The sequence below is a fragment of the Uranotaenia lowii genome, chromosome 2 (genome assembly GCF_029784155.1).
Source record: "Uranotaenia lowii strain MFRU-FL chromosome 2, ASM2978415v1, whole genome shotgun sequence".
In the NCBI taxonomy this organism is placed as follows: Eukaryota; Metazoa; Arthropoda; class Insecta; order Diptera; family Culicidae; genus Uranotaenia; species Uranotaenia lowii.
The window spans coordinates 107,325,236-107,341,025 of record NC_073692.1 but is presented as its reverse complement, the minus strand read 5'-3'; the positions used below and the strand labels follow the sequence as shown (position 1 = coordinate 107,341,025).

The 15,790-nt window shown below is 36.3% G+C and overlaps 1 protein-coding gene across 3 annotated transcripts in view; it reads right to left on the bottom strand.

The window, feature by feature from the left end:
* Nucleotides 1-15,790, bottom strand: part of LOC129745652 (ras guanine nucleotide exchange factor V-like) — a 163,776-nt gene that overhangs the window by 129,929 nt on the left and 18,057 nt on the right. Inside the window, exon 1 of one of the 3 annotated variants that reach the window (XM_055738876.1) lies at nucleotides 4,365-4,429. The exons of the other annotated variants lie outside the window; for them this stretch is intronic. Coding sequence (XP_055594851.1) covers nucleotides 4,365-4,385 — 21 coding nt within the window. The 5' untranslated portion in view covers nucleotides 4,386-4,429. Of the gene's footprint in view, nucleotides 1-4,364; nucleotides 4,430-15,790 lie in introns of those variants that run through there. 3 annotated transcript variants of the gene reach the window in all.

Below are 15,790 nucleotides of genomic sequence, written 5' to 3'. Positions count from 1 at the left end.
TCGGACCGTGCTGCTCGAAACTGTCAGTGAGCGCAACCAATAGAGTGATCCAAATCCGATGGATTAAAGTGGGATGGTCGTTGTGCCAGATTACTTCCTACTTACAACCAGGCCCCGGAAACGATTTACAATCCGTGTGGAGCACATCTCTCAGATTTTAGCTTTTTTTGTCAGATTTAAGCTTTTTTCCACAGATTTAAGCTTTCATCTCATGTGCTCTCAAGGCAAAAAAAAACTTAAATCTGAGGAAAAAAAAACTTAAAAACTAGCTTCTACCGGTGTATGGAGTTCAGCCGCGCCATGGTGTCGGCAAGAGACAACTGTAGACGGTGTGGTGCATCTTGTCAAGTCTCGGTTACTTGAAAGAAGTCAGCAAAGCGTTTAATAAGTGTGTGCGCAAACGATCAGGTCACAGGTGGCGCTGCGTACTTGGCCTTCCGGAAAGCCCTGGCGCAACTATCACGATTGTCGTAGTCGTCGTCGTTACGCTACGGGCAGTGTCCGTGTAGCGTCGAAACAAAGTGCGTATGTTGGAGCATGTGTAGAGGGAGCACTGTCAAGGGAATTTTGAGTAGAATGCGTCCGATCCTACGAATGAATCTACAAAGATAAGGCAATACCTTCTCCGCAGTGGATCGTAGGGAAGTGAGTATTTCTCGGTATGGTAAATACCCTTGATGTAGAATGACTCTCGACTTCGGATGAGCCTTTTGAGGCGGGGTAAGATGACGTTTCCGACGGGAATCATCTGAATAGTTGCGAGCACAACAAACAAAAAGTGCGGATAAATTCAAAACGAGGAGAGGTTCAGTCGTTAGAGGAGAGGTCAGGCCTTGAGTCGTGGAGATGCGAGGTTCCTGCTGTTAGGGTGGATTCGTCTTTGAGTATTGCCTTGGAGCGCACAAGCGTGAATAGTGTGTAGTCACACAATCATACCGCCTGGCAACACGGCCCTTCTCGGGCAGCCAGCCTATATCGAGCGTTACGAGTACCAGCCACTCCTCGACGCCATTCACGTATTACTAGGTAAAATGCCCCTCAGGCCCGTAAAGACAATTACCACAGGCGAGCCAAAGACAGTTCTGCTAGGTTATATTTTGATTGTATTTCTAGATTTTCTTCTTTTGGGGAATTGCCATTAGTTCATATTTGTGACAAGAGGAAAAAAAATGGCTACCTTTACTCTCATCGAAGGGAAAATGGTATAGCCAAGTCCATCGGAAAGAGTAAAGGAAAACCCAACTTTTGAAGGGAATGCGTAGCAGAACACTGGCAAAAGAATCAAGAATACATGAATACAACGCCACCAAGATTGTACAGTTAGCTACTCGCGAAGAAGCATTGCCTTCCTAAGTGACTCACACCGAAACGCAACAAGCTTTCGCTGTGGATAACAGGAATCAACGAATACCCGAAAGACGGGGCGTTATGAAACCCCAGAACAGAACCATTCAATTCCACGAAACAACGACGATACGGACAAGGCCGACGGTCAAGATGCTCGCAATGCAACTTCCTTTTCCATAAATATGATAAATGCCCGGCGGCAAATGAAAACTGCAAAGGATGTGGAATGCGGGGACATTATGCAGCAACATGCCATCAAAAAAAAGAAACATGCTAGCAATGTCCAAACGAAAATTCCAGGATGGACGGATTCGGAAGACGAAAAAAAGGTAGATATGGAGTGAAAATGAACTAAATAAATTAAAATGATTTGTTTGTTGGACTCTTATAAAGAAAAAGCAGTAGTTGAATTTTATTCATTTTTTTTTTTTAATTTTCTAGCAATCTCCTTGTCCTGACATTAACAGCTTGATCCATCAGACATTCTTATTGATTGTCATCTTGGATCGTCGAGTCCAATCCGCTTTTTAATAGATTCCGGCGGAGATGATTGAAAGCGTTTGAAGAATGATTACTTTGCAGGGAAGGCCCTTCTAAAGTCAATCCGATTGGGCACAAATGCAGATCTGCGATCGTATGCTTCTAGCAAACCCATTTCTATTCGATGTAGCTTCAATGCACAGATAGAAGATGTGGGCCATTGTAAACCATTGGTAGAAGCTAATTTTCTTGTAGCCGACGCTGGCCGTCGCTCCTTTCTGGGACGAGCAACAGCAAGTGACCTGGAATTGCTGAAAGTAGGAGCATGTATTAACGCATGTGAAACTCATCAGCAGTCCAAGAAATTTCCAAAAGTACCGGGGGTCCTCATCAAGTTTAGTGTAGATAAATATGTGTCCCCCACAAAGAATGCCTATTTTAATGTGCCGGCTGCCTTTCGTGAGAGTGCTAGAGCTAGATTAGAAGAGATGGAACACCAGGGCATCATAGAACGCGTCACGCACGGCCGCTCCCGACTGGATAAGTGGGATGTCAGCAGTCACTAAAGGTCGAAACGACTTTCGCTTGGACGTTGGCATGCGAACTCCCAATCGTGCAATCAAGCGGGAGTACTATCGCATGCCGCTTTTGGACGATATAAAGATCAAACTTCATGGCTCCAAGTACTTTCCAAAGCTCGATATTTCAAATGCTTTTTACCATCTAGAGCTACACGAAAATCTTCTAGTGTATACTTAGACGCCCTGAGTACAGCGACTTTACGTCAATATCGAAAATGAAAACGGACCTATGCTCTGTTTCGTTAGCGAAGATTTCAGGATTCCGACGATTGACTTAGCTCCCGCTCCCCTTGTGAAAGCTGTTCCACATCACCCAGCCTCAGTGGTCTCTCTCGATGCCGCAAGGATATATGCTCCCGTGAACGGCATTCTTCTATCAAGATTTCAAGAACGTGGATTTTGAAGCTTCCTCTCCCGTCCTTGAGTCCATCGAATGGGAAGTTGAGCTCGATCCTTCTGATCCAAACGAAGCTGCTGAGACATTTTACAACATTCTCAACTACATTTTGGATCGCCATGTTCCAAAACGTAGGGTGGCTACAAATCTGCGGGCTCCTTGGGTTACTAAAGAACTGCGGTGACTGAAGAAGGCCAAGAAACGTGCACTTGAAACTACAACAAACACACATTCCCTTACACTAAGGGAGAATACCGCAAACTCTGCTTATAAAAAAGTCAGTAAGCGTTGCTACTTAATTTATCTAAACTTGTAACGAAGGAATTTTAAGTACAGTCCGAAATCTTTTTGGAAGTACGTAAAAAATCGACGGAAAGAATCAGGGCTTCCGTCCTAAATGTTCCTTGACAGCAATACACTAATAGCATCGAATAATTTATCATTTGAGAGTGACAAGACAAATTGAAAATCAAGTATAATTCAATAAATCCTTCCTAACTTCCAATAAAATGTCTCAAATAGATCGGAAGATCGGATGTGTTGACTTTATTTCATTTTCAACATAACAATATTTCCATTGCAACCTTCACAATTTGATCGTTATTTTTTGCTCGATTGCTAACTTGCTTCTCTTGCCCATCACGTGCAAAAATACTTATCGAAGTAACTTTTTCCGCACATCTCAGCAGAACTACATTTTGCCTTTCAAACGACCGCGTAGCCGTACCCAGCTTGAACGAGGTACTGGATCGGAAAGTTAACTTCCTACCCTAGGTTGGTAGGTATGTGAGCGCAGAACGAAGAAAGTCCTATTGGCTGCAGCGCCAGCATCAAGGAATGGAAGAAAAAAAATCGTGCCCCCACACCCTCGAAGAACCCCATCAACAACAATGAAAGAAACAGATGAGATCCTTTTCTCGGGCGGTCGTCATCAGCCTCGATATCGGCAACCAGCAAAGAAAGAGAAATTTTTCCTCGCCAACGTACAAGGTTTTTTTTCGTTTTTTTTGCGATGCGCGAGCTCACATCGGTCGAGGAAAATCGGTACTTTCTTGCTACTACGAGGACAGCCACCTGCTTCCTGCCTTCCTCCAGAAAGAAGTACGAGGACCCATTCCGGGTTCCAGCTTTGAGTACAACGCTTCTTTACGGGGGGACAGAATCGTACTCGCGTTTCTCTTCTTGGAGGAAGGTTTTTGTGTTTGATTTTTTTTCGGTGGCCAAGATTTTGTGCTTGATGGAAGTTAATGTTTTCTTTTTTGTTTTGTTATGGTTGTTTGAAACAGAAGCAGCGCTCCCTACACGAGGTTCGCTCTACTGGCAACGAACGATGACGGGGACTTTTGCTGAAATTCTTCTCCACATCTCTGCAGTATCTAGAACAGTTTCGCGCTAGGGTGTTGGATGGGTGGATAAGGATAGATTTTCAAGGGCACCGTGAATTGCTCTTACAACGTCGTCAGGTTATGGACCTGATTTTTCCCGAACGCATGACATTGACGGAAATTGACCGAGAGACGTGATTCTAGCCCATTTTAGCTTCTGGAGGGTGAACTTACGGTTGGAAATAGTCCGGGCATGATGATCAGGGGTTTTGGGACCTTTTGGAAATATCCGGGCTGAAAGTCACCTTTTCTTGTCTGTTAACACTAATTGAACCAATCAATTGCACGGAATAACGTTAACAAGTCTGCAATACACTTATACCACAAGACACTACGGCTTTCGCCTTGGCTCAATTTTCTCCCTAAGCGACTACGTTCACAGTCTAAAAACAATCACTAATTAGGAACTTGTTCGGTACTTTCCAGTCTCATACGGGGGACGAAAACCGCAAATCTTAAACTAAACTCCCGGAAATAACACCCTTGCACCCATCCTTTGTCCTGGAAAATGTCAAAAAAGAACCGATTCTCGGGTCTTCGCGAGAAGGCTCCGGAGCCTCGAACCGTACGGTGCCGCGTTCTGTTCCAGAGTACTCCACACAAACTCTTACTACTCGGCTGACTCTTCTGTCTGCAGCAGCTGCTAGCGCTGGAGGATACTCCAACCACCTTCTTCGTCCATACAACAGCAACCAAGGAGAGATATCCGACAACGGCAAAACCGTTTTTCCTTCAAAATTTACTCGCTGCTACACACTCTACTACGAGAACGAGCAAATGAACGAAACGAAACGACACGAACAAGTAGTGCGCTACGAGAACCAGACCAGCTCCCCTGACCTCTGGCAACCGTCCAGGACCAAACCCATAAAGCGTCAAACCAAACTGAACCAGAAACCGAACCTGCCCAACACCCAAACAGGCCCCCACCCTCAGTCATGTCGTGTTATAGCAACACCAACTAGCGAAAGGAAGAAAATTGCAATCTCACTCACGGACGACGACGACGAGATGGAAGGCCCCTTCTACTGTCTGTTGCGAGTAGTAGGAAGGTACCGACTAAGCAAAGAGCCACAACACATAGACAAAGTCGTTGCTGCTGTCATTCTCGGGGAGCAACCGTCCGTCGTCGTACGTAACACGTCTTCTGGGAGCCTGGCAGTCTTTTCCCGGAGTAGGATGGTGGCACCATAGATTTTGGGTTGCGCTGCCGCTTCTGTTGCGGCAATCAATGGCCGTCGTAGTCCTCGTTGTACGTTTCGACGTACCGTACGGTTTGACGTACGTTTGGTAGAAGGGATGCCAAGTGTTACCGGATAACCAACGGAACTATTTTTTCTATAGTTTTATTTAACGTTTGTGATGACAAATATCTACTGGAAACTGAATTTGTAATTTTCACTAGGAAAATTCACAACTTAAGCATGGCAGGTTTTGATTGTTCAACAATCCTCCGGCCTTAGAGATTCATGACTACCAAACAAGAGTAGCTAATCCGTAAGGGAGAGTTAACTAACTTGATCCCCTTTTCTTGTATTCAATATATATCTTTTTGGAAAAAAACAAGAACCCACCGTTTTTTGCAGTTTTTGATAAAATGTTATTCTTAGTAACTTAGTGCTTAAAACTGGGACGGTGTGTGATCCCGGAAATGAATACGATGCCTTTCACAAATTACGTAAGAACTTAGTAAGGGAAGGGAGCTTCAATATTTGCATAATATTATACACAGTAGTGCAGAATATTAGTCTAGCGAAATTAATAGCGCTCAGGGATGAAGAGATAGACATTTGATGTCTTCAGCAAAATTGTTCAGTTCAGGAAGTATATTGTGGCAAATTTTTGCCGAAGAGACTTAATCACTAATTAAATGTTTTTAACGTTTTTCTTTAGGTAAAATAAGTAATTTTTATATAAAAAGAGTATTTAAAACCCTGCTGGTTCCACCGATTTCCCCGCTAATCTCAAATGGAAACGGTTTCGCTTATCATCAAAAATTATCATGAAAAAGGTGGTGTTTTTGATGGACGAACCTGCCAAAATAACCGAAAAAATGATATAATTGTAGATCTTAGCTTGATACAACTTTGGTTGGAATACAGCGAACCATTGTCATTCGCAGGTTTGTTATTATTTTTTCAGTCCAGTAGGCGATTTCAATGTAGTACTCGAACATTGTTTATGTTATTTACTGTACATTTTCCCTAGGTTCGCATGCTTCTAGTCTCCTAGGAAACTCGCGATGCATCGTTACTAATTTCAACGTCGCGACGTATGCGACGTGTCGCTAGTAGACAAAGCTGTTTTGATAACTAGCACACATATTTTGGATTTTTTCTGCATGCATAATATATTGATCAGATGAAAAGAGTAGGCGTGTCCTGAAACATCAAGACGTGTTTTGTTTTCGTGCGGAAAAAAATTATTAAAATTTTAAGAAAATTTAAATATTACAAGGAGTTTAAAAACTAATTCATCTAGGGATTATTATAAATGTGCGAATTCAGTGTTATTCAGAAAGTTGCGCGTGTGAAACATGCGCAGTAGCCGTTCGTGAGCTGCTGAAGGAAACGGTCGATGTACTTTGTTATGGAAATAGTTAGGAGTTTTTACAAAATATATATGCAATATAATATGCAAAGCATTATGAAAAACCAAAAGAAGGGATCTGTTTAACAGGCAAAATGTTTTGCTAAGCAAAAATGTAGTGAAATCCTCTAGCAATTAGTAAAATAGCAATGTTATATTGAAGAAGCATTCGGAAGAACTTTACGCATGCTTTTGAGGGTGCATTTGCACCTGCTGTTTTTTTTTCTCGTGAATACAAAAATACGAGGGACCGATTAGTGATGTTTCAAATAATTGAATTCAATCAGTTTCAAGATCACCGGGACCAGGAAAAATTGGAAGACAGCATCGGTGGAAACCTATCACTTATCAATGGAGTTTGGTGTGATCGTTCCTATTAGAAAATTATTTCCAAATTATTTTCGTTTTATTTTTTTGTTTATTCATCCTATTTGCCAAATAGGTTTTCCTATACAAAAATCCTTCCCTCACCTTTCTGAATACAACACCCTGGGTCGCATGGGTTCCCTGCACCTGAAAAGTTCTTTTCGTTGTATCAGAATATCCCCATTATGATTACATTGACTTGTCGCGGTGTGCATTAAGTTACTATACTTATCTTTAAAATCAACACTTGAAATGAGTGTTGTATCCAGATACTCATTTTGGCATCTTGTGATGATTTTAATTATGAGTTGTACCTTGTGTATCAGCCAATGCAAGATGTGTGTAGTCACCCAATGCTATGCTATGCTATGCATAATATATTGATCAGATGAATAACTTTGTCGAAGACATAAAAATTCTGACTTAAATAACAAAAAAGTTAGCATTTTCATCTCGCTATCGGTGGATCCCTTTGCAAAAATTTTTATACCTCAATATGCTCCATGTAAAATTGAACAATATAGCTGAAGATTGATGTTCTGAACCACTGTGCAATGGATAGGAAGGTAAAACCTTACGTAAGTAACAAACGTTACGTAAGAGAACAAAATCATCACAATTATTCAGTTTTTACTCTTCTTTTCGTTGGCTGCTGTTTGTCATTGATGTACATTGTTGACTATAACATGTTAATGGCATTGCGGCGAGATGGTTTCTAAAATAGAAATTTAAGACTTTTTGAAATACATATAGGTATAGCTGGATAGATAAAACGAATGCGCTTCGTAGACAAACTGAAAAGATGGTGAAGACGTAAGCGAAGGGCATTTTTGTATGCTCATCCACTTGGGGGAGGGGGTCTATCCTTTCTTTTTGTTTTCCAAATGAAACAAACAAAAAAATTTAATTTTTTTATTTATGCGTTCAAATAATTTTTTGAGCAAATTTAATAAAAATAATCCTGAAAGTTTTTGTGGAAGCCTAAAATACGATTTAAAATCTGCTAATAGCTATTTTTTATTCAAGTTTTTATTCTTGATTTTTGTTGAGTTGTTCCTGAGTATTGACCAAATTTGCTAGGATATTGCTCGGATGTTTGGTCTACAATTTTCAAATCAAATGCACGGATTTTGCCAGGTTTTTTAAAAAAATAACCGGACCGGATACGTAGTGAAAAATTCTGGCACCACCGGTAGTAAAAAATTTTCGGCAGAAAACATCAAATTTTGACTATACTTTCATGTTTATTTCATAATTATTTTCACACCTATAATAAGCTATCCAGATTTTTTTTTTGAACGTATCCGGGCCGGATAAACGCTAGAATTTTCACCCGAAAGCCTGGAAAAATCCGGAAAGGAATTGAAAATTTCCAACTAAAGAACCGGGCGAATCCGGTCAAAAACCAGGTAATATACTATTTAGAAATATTATTTTCCGAGCTTAATTATTGATTGTAGAGTCTATAAATATTTAGGATGGTTTTTTACATTAAAAAAAAAATCTTTCATCTTTCATGTTCAGGATAATCTGAAGTGAAGAGGATTTGTAGGGTTTTATTCTGGAAAAAATGTCTCCCGTTTTTCTTGAAAATTTGGTTATTTATCAAGAGATATCAATAGCGGGAAAGATCACATGCGGGATATACATTGTGTTTTCGATAGAAGGTCCAGCAGTTGATCGGCAGAGCTCGATTGCTCGGGTTCGCCGGTTTCATCACGTTCACCGTGGTGGAATTGGCTAACGCGCCGTTGTACTGAAGCGGAGATTGCAGGTTCAAGTCCTGTCGGTGAGCCGTTGTATCTTTTTCGAAAAATTCATGATATTTACGGCTTATGTTCTTTCGTTCTTTGATAGCTTATGTTTCTTTAATTCTTTCCGTCATCTACGAAAATGTGATTATTTTCAGGTACAAAGATGTACCAAACGATTTCATAACATCAGTATTGATTTCAACAGAGCAACACCTCCCTGTGTAACTGGTCTGCTCGGAACCTTGAGCAGCACTGATTCGCTTCTACATCTGACCGTAAGTTGCGGCAAACCCGAAGCAATCGACCATGTGCTCGCTCGGCTTAAATCCCGAGTCGATGGGTGGGGTTAGAGAAACAAGAGATATCAATAGCGGGAAAGATCACATGCGGGATATACATTGTGTTTTCGATAGCAGGTCCAGCAGTTGATCGGCAGAGCTCGATTGCTCGGGTTCGCCGGTTTCATCACGTTCACCGTGGTGGAATTGGCTAACGCGCCGTTGTACTGAAGCGGAGATTGCAGGTTCAAGTCCTGTCGGTGAGCCGTTGTATCTTTTTCGAAAAATTCATGATATTTACGGCTTATGTTCTTTCGTTCTTTGATAGCTTATGTTTCTTTAATTCTTTCCGTCATCTACGAAAATGTGGTTATTTATATTTTGCTAAGTAAGAGTGAGTACTTCATGAACAAATATTTGGGATTAGGAAACAAATTAGATTTACTGCTCATATTTAAGCCCAAACTTTAAATAATTCACCTGGATTTCAAAACCAAACATCTTTGTTGAAAATCTTTCATCTTTTTTGATGATTTCTGAAGGTTTTCATACCTTTCACTTTTAATTTATTGTAAAACCTTAGCTTAGACACGCGTATCACAAGTATTATATATATATATATATATATATATATATATATATATATATATATATATATATATATATATATATATATATATATATATATATATATATATATATATATATATATATATATATATATATATATATATATATATATAATATATATATATATATATATATATATATATATATATATATATATATATATATATATATATATATATATATATATATATATATATATATATATATATATATATATATATATATATATATATATATATATATATATATATATATATATATATATATATATATATATATATATATATATATATATATATATATATATATATATATATATTTATATGTCTATATATGTCATATGTTATATATAAAATTAAATTAAAAAAATCACCCGATTGTTTATGTTTGATGGCATAAGTTATTTGGTGTTTTTGGAGGCACTCGTGTAGGTAAAAATGTGGTTGAATTTAAGTTTTCAAGCGAAAATTCAAGTTTGCTCATTTTTGTTAAAAAATTACACGAACTGAACCTAATGTCTTTCATTGATTTTTTGCAAAAAATAGGAAAAAAGAAGATTACATTACTCTCAACATCAACTTTGTTTTGAACAATTGCAAGTGGTTGATTTGATGTTATACTGTTATCTGAAAATATTCACTTTTAGTTGTCAGATCTTAAGTCATCAGATTTTTTTATTCCGATTTCTAAAAATTTTGCATTTGGTCAAATGAATGTTTCTTTTTTCAAATTTCCTAGATAAAATTCAAAAAGCATGGTTTTTTATCTGATAGTATGGAACACTGCAAACATTTGTCTGTGGATTTCTGCATTTTTGGCTTTCCCCTGGAATGTTATTTTCTTACTTCTATGAAAACAAAATATAACATCGTGACATGAACAGAGTTTAAAGCAGTGGCTTGAAATGCTTTAAATATTATTTATATATACATTTTTCCAGAATAGGCACATATTCAAAATGTAACATTGCTCAAAGTATGAAATGAGTAACAAAATTTTCAAGTAAAGCGGGTCCATCTTTTTTTTATGGCCGAAACAAATTAAAAAACTATTTTTTGTCATTTAGAGTTGAAACATCACGAGGAGGAGGAGGGGGATTTAATATAAAAATTAATTCAAATTTTCAATAAATTGAAAAAAATGAACAAAAGCTGACTTGTAACAAACTTGTATACAATCTGCATAGCGAAAATCAAATAATCGTTAAAATTTAGATAAAAAATTTGAAAAAAAAATCTTAAAAAAACTCCCATCTACTACAATTTGACTTTCGCTCTTTCAACTGGTGAATTTTGGAGAATGTTAATTTTTTGTTTAAAATGCATTAAAATTTATTTAGTTCCCACTTCGGGATTTTTGTAAAAATCGAAGTGACAAAAAAAAAAAAGAATTTGATATTTGTTCCGGAATACTAAAACCCCATAAATGCTCATTACTTCAGATAATCCTGATCAAAGTTATGTAAAAGATTGATTTTTTTTATTGCAAATAAACCGCTTTGAACATAAATACACTCTACAATCAATAACGAAGCTCTTAGGATACTATTTCTGGTCTAATTACGATCAGTGATGACAAGTTTTATTAGATTTTTCAAATGAAATAATAATCACTCTGTTTGTGAAACTCCAACTCTTTTCTCTCAATTTGTATCACTTTGATGTCTTGTACAAAATTGTAGACACGGAAATTTCCTATTAAATCATGTTATTCACATATGGAGTTGGATTTACGCTAAAGGTAAGACAAGTGTTTTCACAATGGATAGTATGATTTTGTTTTGGAAAAAACATTAAAAAGGTTAAAGAATCTTCAAAAAAATAAATATTTCTATTTAAAATTTAAGCTCAAATGAAAGGGTAAAGTCCCAGCTTTTGAATGGTGTAAAAATTAGCAATGCTAATTTTCAATAAATAAAATCCTTCTATGTATTATAGACACCGTGGCAAGGTTATTTCGACGAAACAAGCTTAAAAATGTTGCACTTTGATGGAAAAATCATTCATAATGTAAACTTCATTAGAGATTTTTCTCATAATGTGGATAAATACAGGCAAAACCCGAGTTTGATATTTCTCAGAAAATCCGGGCAAGCTCAGATAAAACCGGACAATCTTGAATGCATAACCTACAATATACACAAAAGTTTTGTTTAAACCGTTTTTTGCACTGTTTTTTGCATGAATGTTTGCCAAATTTTTACGCGGTTTTCGCAATTAACAAGGTATCTGAGAGCAAATATTCTCAGGTATCAGGTCTCAAGTCTTTGGTATCATGTCTCTTATCTAAGAACTCAAGTCTCAGGTTCCAAGTCTCAAGTCTCAGGTTTCAAGTCTCAAGTCTCAGGTTTCAAGTCCAAGGTCTAACGTCTCAGGTAGCAGGTATCAGGTCTCTCATGTCTCATGTCCTGGGTCTCATTTCTCATGTCTCATGTCTATGAACCTTTCATTACACGAGTGTCACGAGGATGGTAAAGTGTCACTTAAAAAATCTTTAAAAAATTAAAACCTTTCAAACAGAGCTCTTTACTAATTTTAATAAACTTCAGTTTAACTGACAGTTAAGATGTTCATAAGCTGTAGATGAAGAAAACTTATTTTTTTCGTTTCTAGAAGCAAAATTTCAAATTCAGTGAAATAGTCTGTAACATTAAACTTTTATTTTAACATTTAAATCATCCGATGAATAATCTTATTTTTCTAATTTATTTTTTATCAATTCTGATTCGAAGCTTTCTCTCTAAAAAGTCATAAAATCTGAATACTAATTTCTAACAGATTTTTTTTTTATTTTCATTCAGTAAATTCATAACTGTTATCCAACTTTAGATCCAACTTTAGATTTTTGAAGTATAGTTCTACTTTTTTTGCAAGAGACTCAATGAATGCAGAAATTCGACTTCAAAATTAAAACGTTTCAGTTCTGATTGAAGATTTCTGTTTTTTTTTAAGATAGTTTAACTATGAGTTTTTATGTGGATGACTCTACCAAATTCTGAGCTTTGCACTTTTTTTAATCTTATATTTTATTTTATATCGTATATTTATCCTTCAACAAATTTCTGAAAAAAAACCATTGTTAGTTAAAAATTGTCAAATATCAATTTTTTAGTATGAATTTGAAATTCAAATGAACATTTCAAATCTAAATTATGATACCATTTTATGATATCTTTCTAGATTGAGAATCTTTATCAACTTACTCAAAACTAAATTCTAAATTCGTGTCAAGATTCCCGACAAAGATTTTTGATCCACTCGCTTTTTAAATTTTCTCCTGCAAAATAATTTAAATTTTTATTCTGAATTGTGTTTCGAAGGCAGAATTCTGTCAGGTATGATTTTGATCTTTTCAACTTAAACTTTATTTCATCACGGGCGTGTGAATTCATCAGAAATCAATCAGTTTTATTCTGAATTTTAATTTATTTATTCTCAATCTTTTGTTACTGTTTTTACATTTTTGAAAAGGTTCAATTGTGATTATATTTGTATTCTGCAAATGAAAATTTTAAACATACATCTTCATTCGGTAATATCAACACTTTGTTTTTTGAATAGCTTTTGAATGCATAGATGAAAATTGATTAAATTTTCAGTGAAGTAACCCGGTAATGTAATTTTTACATATGCAAATTTTTGTGATGTTGTTTTTGGGATAGTGTCTGATGAATAAATTTTTCGACTTTAATTTTTGGGCATCACGTGCGCCATTTATAACGCATAATATGAACCACATTTTTTTCAAATCAAGGCAATTTCTGATTACGTTTGCTGTTTTCTGAAGCTTGACCTTCAAAATAACTCAAAATTTTGAATTTGGTAGAACTTATAACAAATTTAGCCGATTGTCCTTCTACGGCACAAAAACAACCTATTTGACTTTTTGTCACTCCACCACCGTTTTTCCGTAATGGCACGATTCCAGATTCAACTAAAACAGCGTATAAACTTTGTGGAATCTACTGAAGAGCTTTGCAGAGAAAACGGTCGCATTTTAGGGCAGTCTTCTTTGTGTTTTAGCCATTCATTCTGTCAATCGTTATGAAAGAATGAGTAATTTGCAGATCATTAGCCTCCTCATTAAATTTTTCAATTTTTTTTATCCTTTTTTATTCTCCGGAAAATACAGGCGAGACTTGTCAACGAAAAGTTTCTGGTTGGAAACCTGCCAGGTGACCGCTAAAGTGTTCGTTTTGCTGTTTTTTGACTATTTTATGACTTCCTCATTCATATTTTCTGATTCAGCTTGAAAAACTTTCTCACATTTCTCTCACTTCATAGAATCAACAAACCTCACTTTTAATCAAATTTAAGCTCACTATTGGGTCTTCTAGGGCTTCTTAAACGATTTACCATGTGAGCTTTGGTTGAATAGTTGATTTCCAGCTGTTTTTGGGTCTCTCCCTGGGACTTTTCTAGATTTTTCTGGATCCTGCCCTGAAAAAAATTTTCAATGAACTTCAGTATTGGATGCTATCTCAAAAACCACTTGACACTTGATGTTTTCAAAATTAATCATTTAGATTATTTTTAAAATAAAGTGCTTCAAAATATCAATTAAAAAGTAAAAATGTAGGATCCCGCGAAGACTTAATCCGTCTAAGGTTGAGATCCTACACAGCAAAAAAAAATGTAACGCTGGATGATGTAATTTGTGGAGACGACGTATAATCTCAGGGTAACAATTCTGCTATTTTTGCCAATAGTTCCAAAATTTGAGTTCACAAATCAATATAGGCTGTAAATGATTTTTGTTTTAGAATTCCCTCTTTCCAAGACTGCTCTTTCAATATATTAATCATCGAAATTGAATATGAAAACTTGTCCAGGTATACAATAAATTATAAAGTTATGTTTGAAATTCGTTTGTTTGAACAATTGGATAAAAGTTGAACGGAGATTATTCGGGTTGTTTTATTTATTCACTTTATATGTGAAAAATTAGTTTAAATAAAATAAAAACGGTTCAAAACAGACACTTCAACTATTACAGCTTCTTGATTAATTGATTAAATTCAAAAAATATTTTTTAACCAGAACTTATGTTAAGAATTGAGTTTTTGCGCATTTAAACCCGATTTTACTAGCTGAAAATGTCAAAATATGTGTAGAGATATGTATTTATAAAGATAACCTCCGCCAACGGTCATGATATCGAATCCCGGCCAAGGCATACATAGTACACTTTCTGTGGGTTGGTTGTAGGTAATACACTTTTAGTTTGCTAGCCATCATTTCCTCGAAAGATGTACGATTTAGTGTTAAGTTAATGAATACTCTTCGAGGAAACATCAAATTTCATTGAGATCCAATATGTGTTTTTGTTCGTTTATTAGAATAATCCTTTTTTAACAGAAAATCCGAGTAATGTTCGGGATTTTTCATCATAAATAAAAATGTAAAGCATTTAATACGTTTTTTATTACCAAAACACAAATTTTATTTTGGCTTTAAAAATTGATTGTTTTGAAAAAAAAATCTTAAAAATTCTGGTTTTGAACGAAAAAATCAAAAGTTATAGTAACTCAACTAGAGATTTTTGTATGATTTTGCAAATAAAATGAATATTCTATTGACCTCAAAATCTGAGCAACCGGGCCGGACCGGACCTTTCCCAAATTATATATCAAATATCCGGGTAAGTACGGGTAAAACCTATTATATCAATCCAACTCCGGTAAAAATGTTTTGATGATAACTGAGTGCATTCCTTCCAAATTAAAATAATAATATCCATCATGCTGTATCTATGTGTAAATATAAATAGAAAATCGGAAAACAAATTTCATGCCGGTGCGTATGGACTTCTCCGAAAAATATTTGACTGGCAACTCTGCTATTCTACAACGGCAAACATTCCGGTTCAACCAAATTTTCTCCAGATAGCGTTCTCACGAAAAAGCCCCAACCAAAGAATGTGGCCTTCCTATCTCAGAGGCGGCCGTCCGTCCTTTTCTGTGTATAGCACGATACGAGGCAGA